The 21,552-nt window shown below is 36.8% G+C and overlaps 1 protein-coding gene across 1 annotated transcript in view; it reads left to right on the plus strand.

The window, feature by feature from the left end:
- ME2 (malic enzyme 2) overlaps positions 1-20,424 on the plus strand; it is a 67,558-nt gene extending 47,134 nt beyond the window's left edge. Inside the window, exons 12-16 of the mRNA XM_054460852.2 lie at positions 58-200; positions 6,518-6,620; positions 13,940-14,010; positions 14,663-14,761; positions 19,533-20,424. Coding sequence (XP_054316827.1) covers positions 58-200; positions 6,518-6,620; positions 13,940-14,010; positions 14,663-14,761; positions 19,533-19,700 — 584 coding nt within the window. The 3' untranslated portion in view covers positions 19,701-20,424. The remainder of the gene's footprint in view (positions 1-57; positions 201-6,517; positions 6,621-13,939; positions 14,011-14,662; positions 14,762-19,532) is intronic.
- The last annotated feature ends 1,128 nt before the right edge of the window (positions 20,425-21,552 follow it).

The raw sequence follows: 21,552 nt of genomic DNA on the forward strand, positions 1-21,552 counted from the left end.
AAGCATTGCTTTTATACCTATAATGAAGTTGCTGTTTTTCCCCCTTACTTATTGCAGGAGTTGCAGGTGCTGGCCGTCTTTTCACTCCTGATGTAATCAGAGCCATGGCCTCTATCAATGAAAGGCCTGTAATATTTGCATTAAGTAATCCTACAGCACAGGCAGAGTGCACGGCTGAAGAAGCATATACACTTACAAAGGTATGAATAATCACATGAATTGATATGTATATTATTTTCCCTCCACTAGCTTGTTAGTTACACATTCTTACACAGTTGTTCTAGTGGTATCCCTAGAGATTACAGCATGCATCTATGGGTGATCGAAGTCTGATATAAATTATTGTTTATGCCAATTATGGGAAACAGGTACTTTATAACTCCACTGTAATGCCCTCACACTGTTTGCACTATTGTGAATTTTAATTTTCTATGTATTTTAAACCCAAAATACATTATTGTTATATTTTACAAAAATTATTCAGATTTACCTACATTTTAATTTATTTATCACTATTCTTCCTGCAAGTGCTTCTACCTAGGATCATTTTCCTTCTACCAGAAGAATTCCTTTATTTAAGTGTAGGTCTAATGAATTCTCTTGGTAATTTATTTTGCCTTCATTTTGAAGGATATTTTCACTCTGCATAGACGTAAAAGTTGGTAAATACTTGAGCATTTTGGAGATATCATTTTACTGTTTTCTGACTTTTGTTTTCTTTTTGATGATATATCATTGTCTTAGGTTTTTAACAGTTTGACTATGGCGGACATATGCGTGGTTTTCTTTGTATTTATTCCACATGGGGATTATACTGCTCCTGAATCTGTGGCTTGATGTCTGTTTTTGGTTTTTGTTTTTTCTGTTTTGAAAAAATATCAGCCAGTATCTCTTCTTTGGCCACATTCTCTCTCTCGTCTTATGGGACTCTAATTATATGGTTAGAGATATATCTCATTTATCTTTTACACTGTTTTCTATATTTACTATCTCTCTTGCTCTCTGTGTTTCAATCTGGTGATTTCCTTTGGCCCTATTTTCCAGTTTGCAGATTCTCCGTTCAGCTGTGCTCATCTGTTGTTAGGTTCTTAATTTTAGTTGCTGTATTTTTTCATTTGTAGAATTTCTGTTTTATCTGTATAGTAATTTATTAATTTAGTAACAGACTTAAAATCATGTACTGTAGAAATAGTCAATCTCTAAATCCTCTTTTCTTGTACTCACATTTCATGAAACTTAACTTTTTACTCTCTTCACCAATGCATCTTCACCATCAGTGTTTGTCTTTTCTAAGGCTGTTTTTTTTGAGTCATCTGACGCTGTGGAGAACAAATTTTTATTTACATCCAAACTGTTTAAGATTCACTACTTTTAGATCTTTGACACTACCACGGGATTATAGCCCAATTACAAATATCTGCCTATAAATCACTTGACATTTGGGTTTTTTTCCTACCATTCTGTAAGGATGTAGTTGTAATTTCCACAATTACTTTCTATATTGTTGTGGTAAGTGATCTAAGTGGCTCTAGGAAGTGATTTTTAAAGGCTTGTTTACAATGATGTCTAGCAGCTATAATTGCTAGATTACATCCTTGAGAATAAGTAATAAATCTGTGATACATTTTTTTAATCTTCACTCCTTTAAAACAAAGTTTTTTATAGCAGAAAAATATTACACTATATCTCTCAAAAGCTAAGGATTCTTTTAAAAATATAACCACAGGGCCGGGCACAGTGGCTCACGCCTGTAATTCCAGCACTTTGGGAGGCCGAGGCGGGCACATCACGAGGTCAGGAGATTGAGACCATCCTGGCTAACACAGTGAAACCCCGTCTCTACTAAAAATACAAAAAAAATTAGCCAGGTGTGGTAGCGGGTGCCTTTAGTCCCAGCTGCTGGGGAGGCTGAGGCAGGAGAATGGTGTGAACCCAGGAGGCAGAGCTTGCATTGAGCCGAGATCGTGCCACTGCACTCCAGCCTGGGTGACAGAGCAAGACTCCATCTCAAAAAAAAAACCAAAAAAAAAAAATATATATATATAATATGTATATACCACAGTACTGTTATACCTCATAATTTGAACAATAGTTATATCTTGTCATTAAATTTTCTTTTTTTTTTTTTGAAACAGGGTCTCTCTTGGTTGCCCAGGCTGGAGTGTAGTGGCACAGTCATAGCTCACTGCAGACTCCAATTCCTGGCTCAAGTAATCCTCTTCCCTCAGCTTCCTCAGTAGCTGGGACTACAGGCAAATACCACCACACCCAGCTAATTTTTTTATTTTTATTTTTGTGGAGACAAGGTCTTGCTTTGTTGGCCAGGCTGGTCTCAAATTGCTGACCTCAAGTGATCCCCCGCCTCAGCCCCCCAAAGTGCTGGGATTGCAGACATGAGCCACTGTGCACCACCTAATTTCTTGAATATATGAATTGCAATTAAAATTTTCTGATGGTAACAAATATCTCACTCATTTTTATTATCTATCTTTTGTTCTGTCATGGTTATCAGGTTTGTTTGTAAGGCTAATTAGTCCTTTTTTTTTTTTTTTTTTTTAGATGAAGTGTCACTCTGTTTCCCAGGCTGGAATGCAGTGGCGTGATCTCACCTCACTGCAAGCTCTGCCTCCCAGGTTCACATCATTCTTCTGCCTCAGCCTCCCGAGTAGCTGGGTGCCCGCCACCATGCCCAGCTAATTTTTTTGTATTTTTAGTAGAGATGGGGTTTTACCATGTTAGCCAGGATGGTCTCGATCTCCTGACCTTGTGATCCACCCGCCTCGGCCTCCCAAAGTGCTGGGATTACAGGCGTGAGCCACTGCGCCTGGCCTGTTTTTGTTTTTTTTAATTGAGTGATGGATAGCGTAGAAAAAGAACTATAGCAATAATTTAAGGCTGTGGATAAAGTTATCTTTGGAGAAAGGGACTTTACTTTTTCGAGTAGGTCGCCATAATCCAGTCAGGATGTGGTCCACATGAGGCCTGGGGTATTTCCAGTTTGCCCTTTCTCCTGATATCCACCCCTTTGGGTATGAATCATCAAAAGTCCTGAGGTATTTATCAGCACCTCTCATCCTTAACGGTCCCTGAACATCCATTTTCCTCTCTGTCATCATGAGACTTTGGGTAGCTTTGCTGTTCAGAGTCTCAGTCACAGCTTTTGATTTGGAAATCAGCAGTTATCTTGAGGGGAAGAGCTTCAAATGCTCGGCTCATATATCTTGTTTCCCTCTTCTTTTGAATCTTGGAAACCTCTGTTCCCCAACACCAAACTCTCACTATCTTGTTAGGTCTCTACTTGCTTGCAAAAATTTTTAAAAATGTATTTTATCTGGTTTTTTAAATTGTAACCAGAGGAAAATTTGGTATGAAACAACCCAGAAAATCATTGCCAAAGCAGAACTCTCAGAACTTCCTGAACTTAATATTCATACTCTTGATATATTGGCATTCTTTTTTTTTTCCCATTGTTAAACACTGTGTAGGCCAGGCACAGTGGTTCATGCCTGTAATCCCAGCATTTTGGAATGCCAAGGTGGGCGGACCAGTTGAGGCCAGGAGTTCAAGATCTGCCTGGCCAACTAAAAATACAGGTGAAACCCTGTCTCTACTAAAAATACAAAAAAATTAGCCAGGTGTGGTGGCTCACGCCTGTAGTCCCAGCTACTCAGGAGGCTGAGGCTGGAGAATAGCCTGAACCCAGGAGGCAGAGGCTGTGTGAGCCAAGATCGTGCCACTGCACTCCAGCCTGGGCAACAGAGCAAGACTGTCTCAAAAAAAAAACCAACCAAAAAACAACCTTTATGTTGACACATGTATTCTCTCAAAATTCCTTTTTGACCTTTTTGACTACTCCGTTAGTCAAAATAAATTCTCATGACTGTTGGTTTCCAATTGATATAATAATTATTGAAATCTCTTCTTCTAAATCAATCACAAAATCACCATACAGATATTTAAAAATTAGTCTCTTTAGTATACTGTCTTATCTTTTTATTACTTTTAGCTTGATTGCCTGTCCTCTTCACCAGGCTTTACTACTTAAAACTAATGGTTATTGCTCCCCAAATTAAATCTTAGTCTTCTACAATGACTATTTGGTAAATATATTAAATGTATCGTGGATCGTTGACATTTCCAAAATATAAAAAATTTAAGTGTTTCAAGCAGTAGTGGTATATCACCAGAAGACTGCTCATTTAAGAATTTTATTTTTTGAATAAATATTATTGTAATAAATGTACATTATTGGAATAAATAAAAATTCCCCAAGAAGACTAGTTTGATATACTGTATTTCATCAGTTTTAAGATCAAGGATTGCTTGAGCCCATGAGTTTGAGACCAGCCTAGGCAACATAGCGAAACCCTGCCTGTATAAAAAATTTAACAATTAGCCAAGCATGGTGGCACACACCTGTGGTCTTAGCTACTTGGGAGGCTGAGGTGGGAGGATTGCTTGAGCCCAGGAGGTTGAGGCTGCAGTGAGCTGTGATCGTGCCACTGAACTCCAGCCTGGGCAACAGAATGAGACCCTGTCTCAAAAAAATAAAAAATAAAAAGAGCATTGTGTCATAGTTTACTTTTACATAAATTCTTTCTTAGTGTTACATAAAATAATGGCATAGAATTTTGAGTAGTCGTCACCTGTTAAATTTTTAGTCCCATTTTGTTTTCACCATGGAGGTGTTACTCCAACACCATTTGCTGCTCAGCGAGAAAAATACTCTAAAAAAAATCTTCATAGTTGAATTGCCAGCTGCTTACATACACCAAGTTGGACTTCAGAATAAGAATATACTATTATCATTAAAACTTGGCCACATTTAAGCCATGGATTAATTATTGGGTTAAATGGACAGGGAGTCAGGGATGATGACCTGGAGAACGTGAACTGCTATAGAATCTTGTCATTATTGAAGAGATTCCCAAGATCTTTCTAAATTTCCAAACTTATTGATATCATGAGAACATTTTTTCCATGATGTGCTATATTGTATAATCTACCTTATAAGACTATTAAAATTAATGTTGCCAGAAAAATAATTATGTACTCATTGTGATAACATGTATGACATTAACCATGAACTAACCTTAATCGTCAAAGAAACAAAATTTTTAGTCACAAGTAATGTTTAGAACAGATAGATAATTGTAATAGCTATCCATAGAATAGGTAGAAAATGATATAACAGTATAGAGTTGCAAGTCTAAGATAGTCAGCTGTGCCCTACTAGCATAGTTAGCTTGCTTCTACTCTTAAATCTTGTATCATTTTGAAATGGAAAGTATGTCTTGTAAAACTAATGGTTACTCTGCATTATTGACCTTCAGATTACCTGGAGTCAAATTCTTGAATGTTAAATCCACTAAAGCCAAGGGTCTACAATGCTATAAAGAATAATAACACAATTAATTCTCTTAGAAATACTGAATATGCCAGTAACATTTATTATATGCCATTATAGAGCATAGTATCAAAATTGGATAGATGTGACAAATTTGGAGAAGTATTCTTCTTTAACAAGGCATCAGGCCATTTGTTTTCCTGGAGTGATACTGTGGTCATGCCACATGCCTGTGTTATAAACTTCCTACTGCTGGGTATTATAGCATCATTGAAAACCTGTGGCTGTGGAGTTACAAAAAATCTAGATTAAGATTTAACTACTACAGTTTTGATGTGTGACTTTTGACAAAGTATTTGAAAATATTAAAGCCTTAGTTTTCTGATTTTTTAAAATTAGTGAAATGGAGATGATGATGAAGTTTTCATGATGGCAAAATTAACTGAGTTAACACATATAAAGCACTTGGTAATTAGTTTTAGCGGATATACAGTAAATGACAGCCATTTGTTTTGGTATTTCCCCTTCATTCATCGGTGTTTATATTGGTCTTTATAATATGGAATGGTATTTATTGGCCATCTACATTTTAAATTTCTTTTTTTTCTTTTTGAGATGGAGTCTCGCTCTGTTGCCCAGGCTGGAGTGCAGTGGCATGATATTGGCTCACTGCAACCTCTGCCTCCCGGGTTCAAGTGATTCTCCCGCCTCAGGCTCCTGAGTAGCTGAGATTATAGGCATGGGCCAACACACCCAGCTAATTTTTTGTATTTTTAGTAGAGACAGGGGTTTCACTCTGTTGGCCAGGCCGTCTCAAACTCCTGGCCTCCAGTGATCTGCCCACCTTGGCTTCCCAAAGTGCTGGGACTGCAGGAGTAAGCTGCTATGCCTGGCCTTAAATTTCTTAAAAATAAGTGTCTGGTTTTTAAATTTTTAGTAATAAATGATTTTTAACTTTATTATTTATTTATTGAATGTATACTACACATGAAACAAACCTCATTCTAACAAAAGGATTGTAATGAAAAAATTGTTATATAGTATATTATGCCTTGTTTCCAAGTAATATATTGGTCTATTTTACTCCAGGACTTGATTTTGTATGAATTCACCTCAATTTTCTCATTCACAGAAAATAACAAAATTGAAGTTATTTCATTTTATTAACAGGGCAGGTGTTTGTTTGCCAGTGGCAGTCCATTTGGGCCAGTGAAACTTACAGATGGAAGAGTCTTTACACCAGGTCAAGGAAACAATGTATATATTTTTCCAGGTAAATGCCACCATTATTTATGTTATAGAGTAATAGTTAATTATGTAAAAATACTTAATGGAATTCTTTGGAATGGAAGATTGAAATGAACAACAGTATTACAGAATTTTGGTATAAATGTACAAGGAAACTCAAGGAATTCATCGAATTCAGCATGCTCCATTTTCTCTGAAAATTTATTCATATTGTTAATTAAATTTGTTTTTATTATAGAAATAATATATTGCATGATTTGTAAAAATGCAGAGGAACAGAATGGCACAAAATTATGTAACCCTCTCTATCTCCCCTTGGTGTACTTCCTTAATCATACTTCTCAGAACCATTGTCAATAATTTGCTGGGAGTTTTTCTGATGGTTACCATCGTGACTGATAGATTTATTTCCCAGGTTCAAGCAGTTCCCCTGCCTCAGCCTCCCAAGTATCTGGGACTACAGGCATGCACCACCACACTCAGCTAATTTTTGTATTTTTAGTAGAGATGGGGTTTCACCATGTTGACCAGGCTGGTCTCGAACTCCTGACCTCAGGTGTTCTGCCCATCCCAAAGTGCTGGGATTATAGGTGTGAGCCACCACACCCAGCCAGGCATTATTTTTTAAGATACACCCACTATACTGGTATCCCACCAAAGGAAATTAATAATTGCTTAATATTGTTTATCATTAACTCAGTTCAACAACTTATTTTTATTTCTAATACCTTTTTTTATTCTAGAATTGCTCTTTCTAAATAGCTACTTTTAAAACAAAAATGGTTACAGTACTCTTTCAGCTTTTTCTGGAGAATTATTAGGATTCCTTTCAATGTTTCTGCCTTTGTGCTGTATTTTCCATACATTTCTGGTGATCCTCAGTTGCCTCTTTCTTTTAAGCAAGACTGTGTTGAGTAAAACAGGAATTTTGTACGATTTTCTTTTGCACTTGTATCTTTTTTCTTCTGGTAGGTCTTTCCCTGACTAGCTGACAGCAGGCTCTAATTAAGATATGACAAGTTTATATAGGCTGGCATCAGGCAAGCATGTGTAACTGTTGTCAAAGTAAAGAGGGTATTTAGTCTGAATATCCTGGTACTTTTCTATATTTTTCTCCTTTTTTTTGCCCCTCATGTTTTCCTGTATGTCTCTTGAGACCTAACTTCTATAATAGAAACTGTCCCGTCATCCATAATCTCTTTCTAGAACTTGATAATGTTCAAAATTAATGTGTTCTATTCAGTAACATTTCTATGGCCTAAAAGATGGGGTAGGAAAGGAAATACTTTTCTGCTGATTTTAACAAAGCTATTTTTTTAAACTTTTTTTTTTAGTTCCAGGGGTACATATGAAGGTTTGCTATATAGGTAAATTGTGTGTTGCAGGGGGTTTCATGTATAGATTATTTCGTCACCCGAGTAATAAGCGTGGTACCCGATAGGTAGTTTTTTGATCCTTACCCTCTTCCCGCCCTCTACCCTTAAGTAGGCCCCAGTGTCTGTTGTTCCCTTCTTTGTGTCCATGAGTTCTTATCACTTAGCTCCACTTGCAAGTGAGAACATACGGCATTTGGTTTTCTGTTCCTGTGTTAGTTCACTTAGGATAATAGCCTCCAGCTCCATGCATGTTACTGGAAAGGACATGATCTCATTCATTTTTTTGGCTGCATAGTATTTTTTTTTATTTATACACATGGTGTATATGTGCCACATTTACTTTATCCAGTTTACCATTGATGGGCATTTAGGTTAATTCTATGTCTTTGCTATTGTGAATAGTGCTGCAGTGAACATACACATGCATGTGTCTTTATGGTAGAATGATTTATATTCCTTTGAGTATATATCCAATAATAGGATTGCTGGGTCGAATGGTTGTTCTAAATTCAGCAAAACCATTTTTTATATCATATCTGAGTATTAAGGAATTTAGCAGTTGATTATTTTTATATAACACTTTAAAGTCCTAACTTAAATAACAGCTATGGATACCATAAATATAGACATTAAAAATGACCTGGCCAGGCATGGTGGCTCTCGCCTGTAATCCCAACATTTTGGGAGGCCGAGGCAGGAGGATTGCTTGAGGCCAGGAGTTGGAGACCAGCCTGGGCAACATAGTGAGACCTTGTTTCTTCCAAAAATTAAAAAAATTAACCAGGTGTAGTGGTGCACACCCCTAGTCCCAGCTAGTCAGGAGGCTGAGGTGGAAGGATCGCATGAGCCTGGGAGATCCAGGCTGCAGTGAGCCATCATCATGCCAGTGCACTCCAGCCTGGGCAACAAAGTGAGACTGTCTCAAAAAAATAAAATAAAATGACCTGGCATTTGAGGCAGAAATGAGCCTAAAAACAGGAAGATTGGCTGAAAGTCTGTTTATAAACAACTTAAAAAAAAAACTGTTAATATTTGAATGACCTAGTTGAGCAACTATAACAACCAGATGAAAATTTTTTTTAAGACTTTAAAAGGGTCAAAGGGATAAGATATTGACTCTAATGGAATATTGGAGAATTCTGGACCAAGGTTAGGGGGGTAACTAATGCACAGAACAAGCTTTTGAAGCCAGTTTTACAGTGGAAATATCGACCAGGAAGAAAGTGGCTAAGAGGTATAGCCGTGCTTTTCATGGATGGTGGACAAGATCGGCACCATGTCCAAGTCTGGCACTACCTCCCACTCTGGACTGAAACCCTAAAGTGCTGTACCTTGGATTGGGGGTATAGTTTGCAGCAGCAATGGGTGATTTAGAAAACCTCGAGCCTCTGTTCGGGACTGCCAGTGCCCACAAGTGCCCAGCAGAAGCAAATAAAAATTTCTCTGAAATAAGATAATGCCATCCTAGTCCTCAAATTATTTTTATAAATTTTCAAGTACAACCTAAGTGGAAAAATAAAAAAAAGATAATGAGGCACATAAAGAGACATAACAACAGAAGCCAAAACCAGCGAAAACAAGAAAAACAGACACACTGAAACCCTAGATATACCGTAAATGCTATGAAACAAATATGCTTATTATGTTTATAGAGATAAAAGCCAATCTTGGAAACTTAGACAAGTACCACTAAATTCTAGAACTGAAAAATGTAGTAATCTATAAGAACTGAGTGAGCTGGGGGTAGTGGCTCATGCCTGTAATCCCAGCACTTTGCAAGACCAAGGTGGAAGAATTGCTGGAGCCCAGGAGTTTGAGACCAGCCCTGGCAACGTAGTGAGACCCCCATCTCTACAAAATTTAAAAAAAAAAAAATTAGCCAGGCATAGTGGCATATGCCTGTAGTCCTAGCTATTCAGGAGGCTGAGATGGGAGGATCACTCAAGCTTGGGAGGTCAAGGCTGGAGTGAGTCATGATTGGGCCACTGCACTCCAGCCTGGGTGACAGAGCAAGACCCTGTCTCAAAAAAAACAAAAAAAACTGAGTGAATGAGGCTTATGGCAGATTAGACGAGAGAGAATTAATCAACTGGAAAATATCTCTGAAGAAACAATCCAGAATGCAGCACAGAAAGACCAAAAAAAAAAAAAGTAGGTAAGGGACATACATTTCATTGATAAATCTTTAATTGAAGTCCTAGAAGAAATGAGAATGAAGCAGAGGCAACATGTGCCAGCCTCATGGCTGAGTTTTTTTAGAACTGGTGATTGACAATCAATATTCAAAAAGCTAACAGAAACCCATGTGGGATGCATAAAAAGAAATCTACATCTAGGAACATTATTGTGAGGCTTCAGAATCACCACAAAGAGAAGAATATGAAAGCAGCCAGAACAAAAAGATTTCCTTCAAAGCTACCGTTAGACTGACAGCAGACTCCTCAGTGACAATAAGATACCAAGGCAGTGGAATGACCTATTAAAGTTGCTTATGGGAAATACTTGCCAACCTAGAATACATTACACAGTGAAAATATCCTTCAAGAATTAAAGCAAAATGAAGACATTTTTCAGAAAAACAAAAAACCGGGGATTCACCACCTGGCAGACTGTTTTTATATTAAAGGAAAGGAAATTTTGTTCCTTAGGGAAAAAGAAAATAATCCCACATAGAAACTCTAAGGTGTAGGAAGGAATGAAAAGCAAAGAAAGTTATGAATAAGTGGGTGGGTACAACAAAATGAATGTTGTTTATATAGAGTGAAACAAACATCACATGGGATTTTGAAAAATATATAGAGAGAGAATTAAAATGCACAACAACAATAGCTCTGTTAAATAGAGTTAAGCTGTTATGTGGGACTTACACTGATTGACAGGAAGGTAAATTAAAAATTATAATGTGGAGCTGGGGACGTTGGCTCACACCCATAATCCCAGCACTTTGGGATGTCAAGACGGGAGGATCACTTGAGGCCAAGAGTTTGAGACTAGCCCTGGCAACATAGGGAGACTCTGTCTCTACAAAAAAAAAAAAAAATTTAAGTAGCCAGGTGTGGTGACATGTGCCTGTAGTCCCAGCTACTCCAGACACTGAGGACGGAGGATCACTTGAGCCCAAGAGTTTGAGACTAGCCCTGGCAACATAGGGAGACTCTGTCTCTACAAAAAAAAAAAAAAAAAAATTTAAGTAGCCAGGTGTGGTGACATGTGCCTGTAGTCCCAGCTACTCCAGACACTGAGGACGGAGGATCACTTGAGCCCAGGAGTTTGAGGTTACAGCAAGCATTGGTCGTGCCACCGCACTGTAGCCTGGGCAATAGAGGGAGACCCTGTCTCAAAAAAAAATTTAATGTGGAATGTTGGTAGTTAAAGATGCATGATATAAATTTTAGGATAACCATTAAAACGCTACAAAGACTTCCTGTTTATGGTAAGGTAATGTTGGGATGAAATGAAACAACAAAAATCCGAAAAGCAAGAGAAAAGAGGAAAAGGAACATAGGCAAGACAAGATGAGATAAGAGTGATGAGACTTAAGTGTTTGAGGGCTAAATCTGCCCCAATTACTTGAAAAAAAAAAAAAAAACAACTAAAAATAAAAGTAAAAACTACACTAAATCTAGATGGACCAAATTCTGTACTTAAAAAAAATGCTATTAACCATGTAATCTTCTCAGCCATGAGGTAATCTGGTGACTACCCTTCCTCAAAGCCAGTTGGGATATTCTTTGAATAGAGTAAAACAGTGTTTCTATGCTGGGAGACACCAGACATAGTTGAGGACAGCAGTGCTAGAAAATAGGAAGTTTAAAAGCATATGTGGTGATGCTCAGAGGAGGTAAACCCCACCCTCATGCTCATAGCTTCCAGTCATTTTCTCTAGTTCTTAACCCTTAAATGTGAGAAATGCTTGAAGATTACTAGTCATCTGAGGAAAGTCTCTTTATTAAAGATTTTCATAAAAGAGACGAAAGCAGACAAACAGAAAAAGACATCTTGAGGAAAAAAAACAAGGATAATGGGAAGAGAAGGAAAGTTTTAAAAATTATCAATATCCTCAGGGGGACAAAATATTATATCCTATAAAGACGGATTTTTATTTTTAAAAAAATTAGAAAGCAAAACAAGCTCCTAAAAATAAAGTTTGATAGCAGAAAGAAGAAAAAGATGAGTTAAGTTACCTAAAAAGAGAGCAAAGGACAGGAGAAGGAAAATAAAGAAAATTAGAGAGCCAATCCAAGAGGTACAATATCAGAAAATATAAACGTCAGGGAACAAGAACAGAAAAATGGAGGGAAGTGATTCCTCAAGACTTCACGAACATTTCCCAAAACTGAAAGACTCGTGTTTTCAGATAGGAAGTGCCTACTCACTGAATGCTAAACATGATGAGTTAAAATAATGCACATCAAGGCACAGTGTTATGAAATTGCAGACCGTTAGGTATAAAAATAAGGATCTGGCTGGGCACAGTGGCTCATGCCTGTAATCCCAGCACTTTGGGAGGCTGAGGCAAGAGGATCGTGTGAGTCCAGAAGTTTGAAACCAGCCTGGGCAACATAGTAAAACCCTGTCTCTACAAAAAAAAAAATTAGCCAGGTGTGATGGTACACACCTGTAATCCCAGCTACTCAGGAAGCTGAGGTAGGAGGATCGCTTGAGTCCAGGGAGGTTGAGATTGCAGTGAGCTGCGATTGTGCCACTGTACTCCAGCGTGGGTGACAGAGCGAGACCCTGTTGCCAAAAAAAATTTTTTTTAAAGGGATCCTACATGCATCCAGAGATTAAACAAAAACAATCACCTAAAAAGGCTCTGAACTCAGATTGATGCTTCTCACCAGCACTGGAAGCTAGATGGTATTAGAATAATACCTCACAGTTCTGAAGGAAAAATATTTCCAAGCCAGAATTCTAAACCTAGACAAACTATCAAATATAAGTAGAAAGAAGTAAACAAACACATTTTCAGAAATGCAAGATTTCAAAAAATATATATCTCCCACGCACTGTTCTTCAGAAAGCCTTGGGAGAATGTACCCTACCAAAAGAGGGAGTAACAAACTAGGAAAAGTTGAATTTAGGAAATGGAGTCAACTTAGAAAGAAGCAAAGAGGCCTATAATGATAAAGGGGTTTTCTAGGATGACAGCTCCATAGCTGGAATGGGGGACAACGAGACCAGAATGGAGCTTTAGCAGATTTATTCTAGAGCAGGAAATTCAAGAATATATAAAGTAGCTAAAATAGAATAAAATGTAGACAATTGAGTGAGAGTTCAAGGGTGAAATAACAATGTTAAATACTAAAAAATCAAAGTAAAGGAAAAGGACAGTTACTAACTTCAGGAAGTTATGCAGAAAAGGAAAAGTAACCATGATATAAACATTGAATATTGATTGAACCAAAATTATGCTCTAACTATATTGGGAAGAAGAAAGAAAGCTGAAAATATGAAAGAGCACTAAATACTTACTCCTACAGGAAGGAGTCAGTGATCTCCAAAACAGAAAACGCAAGATCAGCACAATAAGAGAAGGCAAAAAAAAAAAAAAGAGAGAGAGAGAGAAAAATCACAAGAAACATAAGTTATTTAAGAGTGAGAGAGAGAAACAATCAGCTAAAAAAAATTGTCATTGCCTCTATAGAGCAAGAAGTGGAGTGTTAGAGGTGGGCTGGGAACTGGGGTTAAAACAAGCTTTGATGAATTGTATGTATTTGTCATTTTCATAAATGTAAAAACTAAACTGAGAAAAGCCATTTGATATTTCTGAAATTACTTAGTGAATAAGAATTATTAAAGATCGTTTGATTTTAACTCAGATTTCTGTTTCTTCTTGGCTGTTTTCTGTTTGGGGGGAGCTGTTTGCGATGTGGATGGATTACCATTTATTTGCCTGAATATAGGAATTTACTTCTTTCATAATTTGAAAAGTGACCATACTAGTAAACTTTAAAATGTGTTCTAGGTGTGGCTTTAGCTGTTATTCTCTGTAACACCCGGCATATAAGTGACAGTGTTTTCCTAGAAGCTGCAAAGGTAAATGTTTTAAATGTTGTTTATTTTATAAAGGATGAATTATGAAGATGAGTAGATCTGAAAATTAAAAGCAGAGAGAGAATGGGTTAAATCTGCCTTATTAATGAAAAGGAAGTTACTCATAAATTACTTTTATGATTTGCCTATTTATGCATAAAATTAATTTTTTAATCATGACTTTTAAATTTTTGTAAACTGATGAATCCTCTCATTTTAATAACACTTAGACTATACTTGCAATTTGTATATCTGAATATATTGTGACAGCATAGATAACTCCTTGCATGTTTTTAATGGACAAGTACTGGTATTATTTGGAGTGCTGGCCTATGGGAGCTCCAGACTTTGAAGTGTTTCTGAAGAACTCACATTAATACAATTAATGTGTGTTTTCAAAGTAGCCATTGCAATTAAGCCAAGCTCTACATGTGTAATATAAAGCAGAATATAATCAATAAGTCTTTAAATCTGGTTATTTATTGTTTAGTGATGAACAGTATTAATTTCTGCAGTGGTTTAAGTGTATTCCTTCAAGAAATAAGAGGAATTATATTACCTGTATTACTCTGTTTCCCCAATGCTTTTTCCATTTTACTGAGTCCTTATTCTGTTATTTAAACAAACAAAAGCAAAATGCTGTTTTTCTCTTCAGGCCCTGACAAGCCAATTGACAGATGAAGAGCTAGCCCAAGGGAGACTTTACCCACCACTTGCTAATATTCAGGAAGTTTCTATTAACATTGCTATAAAAGTAAGTAATAACTTAAACTTCTTCACATCAATTTTAATGACATTTTCTTATACAAGAAATACAGGTTTATTAAGACAAATCTGAAACATTTAGAAGGCTGCAAAGAAGAAATTTTAGGCCCATATTCTTACTACCAGAATATAACACACATGATTATTTTGGGTTTGTTGCCTTCTAGTCTTTTTTCTTTGCAAACACATACATGCATACACACATGCATGTAGTCACTTGTGCCTTTCTGAAAAATTATTTTAAAGAACAGAGATAGGGGTCTCCCTGTGTTGCCCAGGCTGGTCTCTAACCCCTTGGCCTGAAGCGACCCTCCTGCCTTGGACTCCCAAAGTGCTTGGATTACTGGCGTGAGCCACGGCACCTGGCCTGTGCCCATTCTTATAATTGGTTTCTTACTGCACTTTTTCCACTTAATATATTGTAAGTCTTTTCCATGTAACTTAATAATAATTCTCATGTATGTGATCATTAATGCTGCATGGCATTCTCTTTATTATTTTTTCAAAATTTATTTCATCATTTCTCTGTTTTTGGACATTAAGTTTTTAGCTTCTTACTGTTAGAAATAACACTGTAGGCTGGGCGCAGTGTCTCACACCTGTAATCCCCGCAATTTGGGAGGCCGAGGCAGGTGGATCATCTGAGGTCAGGAGTTCGAGACCAGCCTAGCCAACATGGTGAAACCCCGTCTCTACTAAAAATACAAAAAAAGTTAGCCAGGCATGGTGGTGGGCACCTGTAATCCCAGCTACTCTGCAGGCTGAGGCAGGAGAATCACTTGAACCTGGGAGAAGGAGGTTGCAGTGAGCCGAGATCGTGCCATTGCACTCCAGCCTGGGCCACAAGAGCAAAACTCCATCTCAAAAAAAAAAAAAAAAAAAAGAAAGAAATAACAGTGTAATGAACATCTATCTTTACAGATAAATCTTTGTGTGTATTTGTGATGGTTTCTATTTTTTTTTTTTTTTTTTTTGAGACAGAGTCTTGCTCTGTCGCCTAGGCTTGAGTGCAGTGGTGGAATCTCAGCTCATGGCTCACTGCAACCTCTGCCTCCCAGGTTTAAACAATTCTCCTGCCTCAGCCTCCCAAGTAGCTGGGATTACAGATGCCCACCACCATGCCCAGCTAATTTTTTGTATTTTTAGTAGAGATGGGGTTTCGCCATGTTGGTCAGGCTGGTCTCAAACTCCTGACCTCAGGTGATCCACCTGCCCTGGCCTCCCAAAGTGCTGGGATTACAGGCGTGAGCCACCACGCCTGGGCTGTGATGGTTTTTTTTTTGTGATAAATTCTAAGCTTAAGAACAAAGGTTTTTAAGGTGTTTTAAGGCTTCCGATGCATATTGTCAAATGAGCTCTTCAGAAAAAGTACTGATTTACATTGCAGCAATTAGATATGAGTGTATCTTTTTCCACACTTTTGCCAATACTTATTTCTATTTTTTTAATCTTGCATATTTAATAGGTAAAATTGTTTCTCATTATTAAGGCATTATTAGTGAGATTGAAGAATTTTTTGTGTTTATTCAACAATTGTATTTCTTCAATGAACTACTTTTTCATGACCTTCGCTCTTTTTTATGTTGGATATTTGCCTTTCTACTTTCTGGCTTTGATTTCTGAGGGCTTTTTATATATTAAGTGTAGTGATCCTCTTGTTTGCTGTGGTGCAGATATTTTCCCATTTGTCATTTGTTTTAACTTTATAGAATTGTTTGATATGTCTTTTAAAAGTTTTTTATGGAATTATTTGTTTATTTTGTGGATTTTCTCCTTATGAATATTAATGCCTTCTCTCACTCCAAAATCGTAACTGTCTACTTGCATTTTCTAAAATAAAACTTTTTAAATCTCTCTGGGATTTATTTTAATGTATGATATGAGAAAGGGAAACATTTTTTCCTGAGTAGTTAACCAGTTGCCCCAGCATTATTTATTGATTAATGCATCCGTTATTTACAGTTAATTGGGAATTGAATCTGTTCCTGGGATTTCTATTCCTGACCATTTTTGTTTACTATCTGACACTGTTTTAAATTTTATAATGTGTATAATGTAACATTTAGTACTTTATCTTTCCCATCATTATGCTTTTTCAGTATTTTCTTGACTGTTCTAAATTGTTTTCTTTTGGACAAGTTTTTGTATCTGCTTTTTTAATTTTAAAAAACTCTGCAACTTTGTATGAAATTGTTACATTTATAAATTGGTGAAGTTGGGTCTTTCAGTATTGAGTATTCTCCAATCACTATCTCTCTTTACTTATTAAGATCTTTTTTAAAAAGTCTTTCAGTATAATTTTGTTTTCTTCATCTGAATATGGCATTTTTACTTTTTTCCTAAATATTTTTAAATTTCTGTTATTCTAATATAATAAAAGACTTTTTTTTCTTTCCAAGTATTTTCTCATTGATCATTTCTAATACATAGGAAAAGGTAGGAATAATACTAATTTGAAAACATTCATTTTTATGAATTTACTTGATGACCAGTTTTTTGAACAATCTTATTTTAATAGTTTTTCATTTCATTTGGAATTGTTGAGTTTTTAATTGTAAGTAATTTTTTCTTTTTTTAATATGCATAGTCCGTTTTTCTCTAACTGTAAATTAGCTGAAACTGCAGAGTAGTCTTAAGCAATTAGGTTGATAAGGGTATTCTTGTATTTTTTTTTCAATTTAGAGACACAGTCTATATTGCCAAGCTGATCTCAAACTCCTAGGCTCAAGTGATCCTTCTACCACAGCCTCCCGAGTAGCTAGAGGCACATGCCACCACACCTGGCTAACATCTTTGTATGTTAATATTAAATATGATGCTAGCTTTTGATTGAAATAAGTATTTTCTACTTTTTAAAAGAAGTAGTCTTCTATTTCTAGATTACTAAGATTTTTCTTAAACATTAGGATTGACTGTGGAATTTATCAGCCACAATTTCAACTTCTATGCAGTTGATCATCAAATTTTATCACTTTGACTATTAAATTTATTTATTTAATAAATCTATTTAATAAATAAATTTATTAAATTTATTAAGGAGATCCACCTTAATAAATTATTAAGGATCACCTTATTGAGGTGATCCACCCGCCTCAGCCTCCCAAAGTGCTGGGATCACAGGCATGAGCCACCACACCCAGGTTTTTAACCCTTAGGTTTTAACCTTAGGTTAAACCTTAGGTTTTTAACCTCAGATCTTTATTGCAGTTACCTGCCACTGAGGATCTAGCCCTTCCCTACTTCTTTTTCCTAGTCAGTGATAATAAAATATTAGTAAAATATGTTTTCTATAATAGAAGAGAAAACAATTGAACACATTTTCTATCACAAAATACACTGAGATTGAGCTCTTGGTACCAAGGATTATTTTTTAATCACCATCTTATTCTGAGATTTTTCTTTTAGAAAGTTGAAATATGAAACTTTAATAATGGTTACCATTTGGAATGAGAGAGGAGGAGAGCGACATCTTATAATTGTTTGAATTTTTTCTACCATATGTCACTACATTTTTTTAAGTTAAAATAAAACCTGCCGGGCATGGTGGCTCATGCCTGTAATCTTAGCACTTAGGTAGGCCGAGGCAGGTGGATCACCTGCGGTCAAGAGTTCAAGAGCAGCTTAGCCAGCATGGCAGAACCCCATCTCTACTGAACATACAAAAATTTACCAGGCGTGGTGTTGCATACCTGTAGTCCCAGCTACTGGGGAGGCTGAGGCAGGAGAATCACTTGAACCCAGGAGATGGAGGTTGCAGTGAGCTGAGATCGCGCCACTGCACTCCAGCCTAGGTGACAGAGCAAGGCTTTATCTCAAATAAATAAATAAATAAATAAATCCGTAACAGAGCGAGGCTCCGTCTTAAATAAATAAATAAATAAATAAAACCATGACTTGAGAACTTTACTGTGTGAGAGGCGCTGTGCTACCCTGTGAGGAAGCGTTTCACATTCCTCATTTTATATCAGAACTGAGGCTCAAGGGCTTATTCTCACCACTAATCATGGTATGTGGCTTGGGTGCAAAATTTGAAATTCACTCAAGCCGCCTTTGGTGGGGAGTAATCGAGCTTACTGTTGAGGGTCTAATATCTAGACTCAGAATGCTTTGGGTTTGAAACAGCTCTCAAGTAACTACCTTGGGCAAGTTACTTAAACTCCTCTCATTCCTCATATGTAGAATGAGAATAATGATAGCACTTATCTCCTGGGGTTCTTGTCGAGAGTAAAGGAGGTATCCTTGTAAAACACATAGAAAGTGCCTGGCACTCAGTGATGGTGGTGTCAGTTCCCATGTATAGGTTCTAGCCCTGACTTCACCTGACCTTATAGTTCTAGTGTCTAAATCCTGATTTATAATAATTACTATGCCTATTAATCCAAATTCTAGAGCAGAAAACTCTCTCTCACCTTGGGTTAGGTTTTCTTCCTGGTCAAGTTGGCTATGATTAGGAAATAGTCTCTGTACCCCTCTAGAAAGGCCACTCTTTCAGCAAGACTGGGAGCAATGACATAGGCTGGGCAGGTTATCTAAATGTATTTACTAGAATGACACAGTAGAACTTAAATGTGTTTGGTTTTATCTTTTAAACTTTCCATAGTTTCCAAATGTTTTGAAAAGAGTCAAAGCAATGTTATTTTTTATTTTGAAAAAAGAAAAATGCCATTCTTCTAAACTTATTTTCCTGTGTTATAATAGTACGTTGTCTCTCTAATAGGTTAATACTCAGAGCCTACACAATAACCTTATTTATTTTTCAGGTTACAGAATACCTGTATGCTAATAAAATGGCTTTCCGATACCCAGAACCTGAAGACAAGGCCAAATATGTTAAAGAAAGAATATGGCAGAGTGAATATGATTCCCTGCTGCCAGATGTGTATGAATGGCCGGAATCTGCATCAAGCCCTCCTGTGATAACAGAATAGAAGCACTCCCCTGATAAATACTTTCTGTGCTCCAGGGAACCACTTTGCTCCAGGGAACCCCTTTTTCAGACAAGAAGAGATAATGTCCTCAGTTTTATGGTGTTTTCTGTGTTTTGTTCTCCCCGACCACTTTGGTTGACATATTTTTTCCATGCGTCTCCACATCTGTTGGGGTAGACGTGTTGATTGATTGCATTGCCCACCAGCACCCTACAATCAGATAGTTGTGATGCTTTAATTCTAACATACAGCCCATACCACATCCAGGAGATGTAAAAAGTGTGTTTGTGAATGTCTTCACTTGTACTCTAATTCAGACTTGCCAAAGTATTTGCTATTTACTATTATGGGTAATACTCTTCTCTCGCCTAGTTCTTTTAGAGCTACTAAAATAGAAATTTACTTTTATGGATAGAAGTACAGAATTTTGAGAAGAAACTAAATTTTCACCAAATTTTAAGGAAAAATTGTCAGTATCTAAAAATGTTCTTATATATCTGCTTCATCTTACCTTCATACTCTGAAATTCCCTTATAGCAGACAGAGCTAGGGAAATATTAAAAATTTACCCTATTTATTTTCTGGAACTAAATCAAGCCTTAACTATAACATTATGAGAGTAATGGGAACTACTGCTGGCTTTAAATAAATAAAAGTCATTGTTTTCAATAGTGTATAAAAATCATAGTGTAACCTTTTTATTTAATAAATATCTTACATTTAATTGCTTCAGTTATGCTATCTTATTGCCCAACTAGAAATTTAGATTTGCTTATGAAAAACACATATTTTTGTTACTTCTAGATGATTCTAGGAGGGAGTATAAGATACCTAACTCATATGGGAACATCACATGACTTTTTAAATCTAAATTAGTCATGCTTCACATCAAAATGAGTCATATTTAACTGGAGAAACTATGCCCTTATTCCAGAACTGATGCTCTTTATTACTTGAGATAATTTTGGAATGTTACTATGATACTGTTTCTTTGAATATCATTAGTAGTGACAACTCTTTCTCCATTGAAGGCAGACTTAATTTTTTTAAACCACCAAAATTAATTTAGAGCTAAGTGGGGATGAATAAGGTTGGTGTTCATCCAGGAAATGCCTTTTTTAATCCCAGTAAAATGGGTAATAACGGCTATCGAGAACAGTTTTCTTGTGTGGCTGGCATATTGAAGAATTCTAAAGGAAAATGTATCTGCCTACCATGGTTGCTTTTAGGGAAGAAAACTTTTAAATGCTTATTCTAGGATAGTAACAACAACAGATAATTCATCGATAATGTGAGCATGCACAGTATTTGATATTGCAGGAAAAAAGAGACTTCTTTTTTCATCTTCTGCCTATGGATACAAATTGATTCTTTTTTTTTCTTTTCTTTTCTTTTTTTTTTTTGAGACCAAGTCTCACTCCATTACCAGGCTGGAGTGCAGTGGTGTGATCTCAGCTCACTGCAGCCTCTGCCTCCCAGGTTCAAGCGATTCTCCTGCCTCAGCCTCCCAAGTAGCTGGGACTACAGGCACACGCCACCACGCCCAGCTAATTTTTGTATTTTTAGTAGAGACAGGGTTTCACCATGTTGGCCAGGAGGGTCTCGATCTCCTGACCTCGTGATCCACCCACCTCAGCCTCCCAAAGTGCTGGGATTACAGGCGTGAGCCACCGCGCCCAGCCAATTTTTTTTTTTTTTGAGACAGAGTCTCGCTCTTGTCGCCCAGTTTGGAGTGCAGTGGCATGATCTCTGCAACCTCTGCCTCCTCCGTTCAGGCGATTCTTCTGCCTTAGCCTCCCAAGTAGCTGGGATTACAGGCACCCGCCACCACACCCAGCTAATTTTTGTATTT

This window comes from Pongo pygmaeus, chromosome 17, assembly GCF_028885625.2.
Source record: "Pongo pygmaeus isolate AG05252 chromosome 17, NHGRI_mPonPyg2-v2.0_pri, whole genome shotgun sequence".
Classification (NCBI taxonomy): domain Eukaryota; kingdom Metazoa; phylum Chordata; class Mammalia; order Primates; family Hominidae; genus Pongo; species Pongo pygmaeus.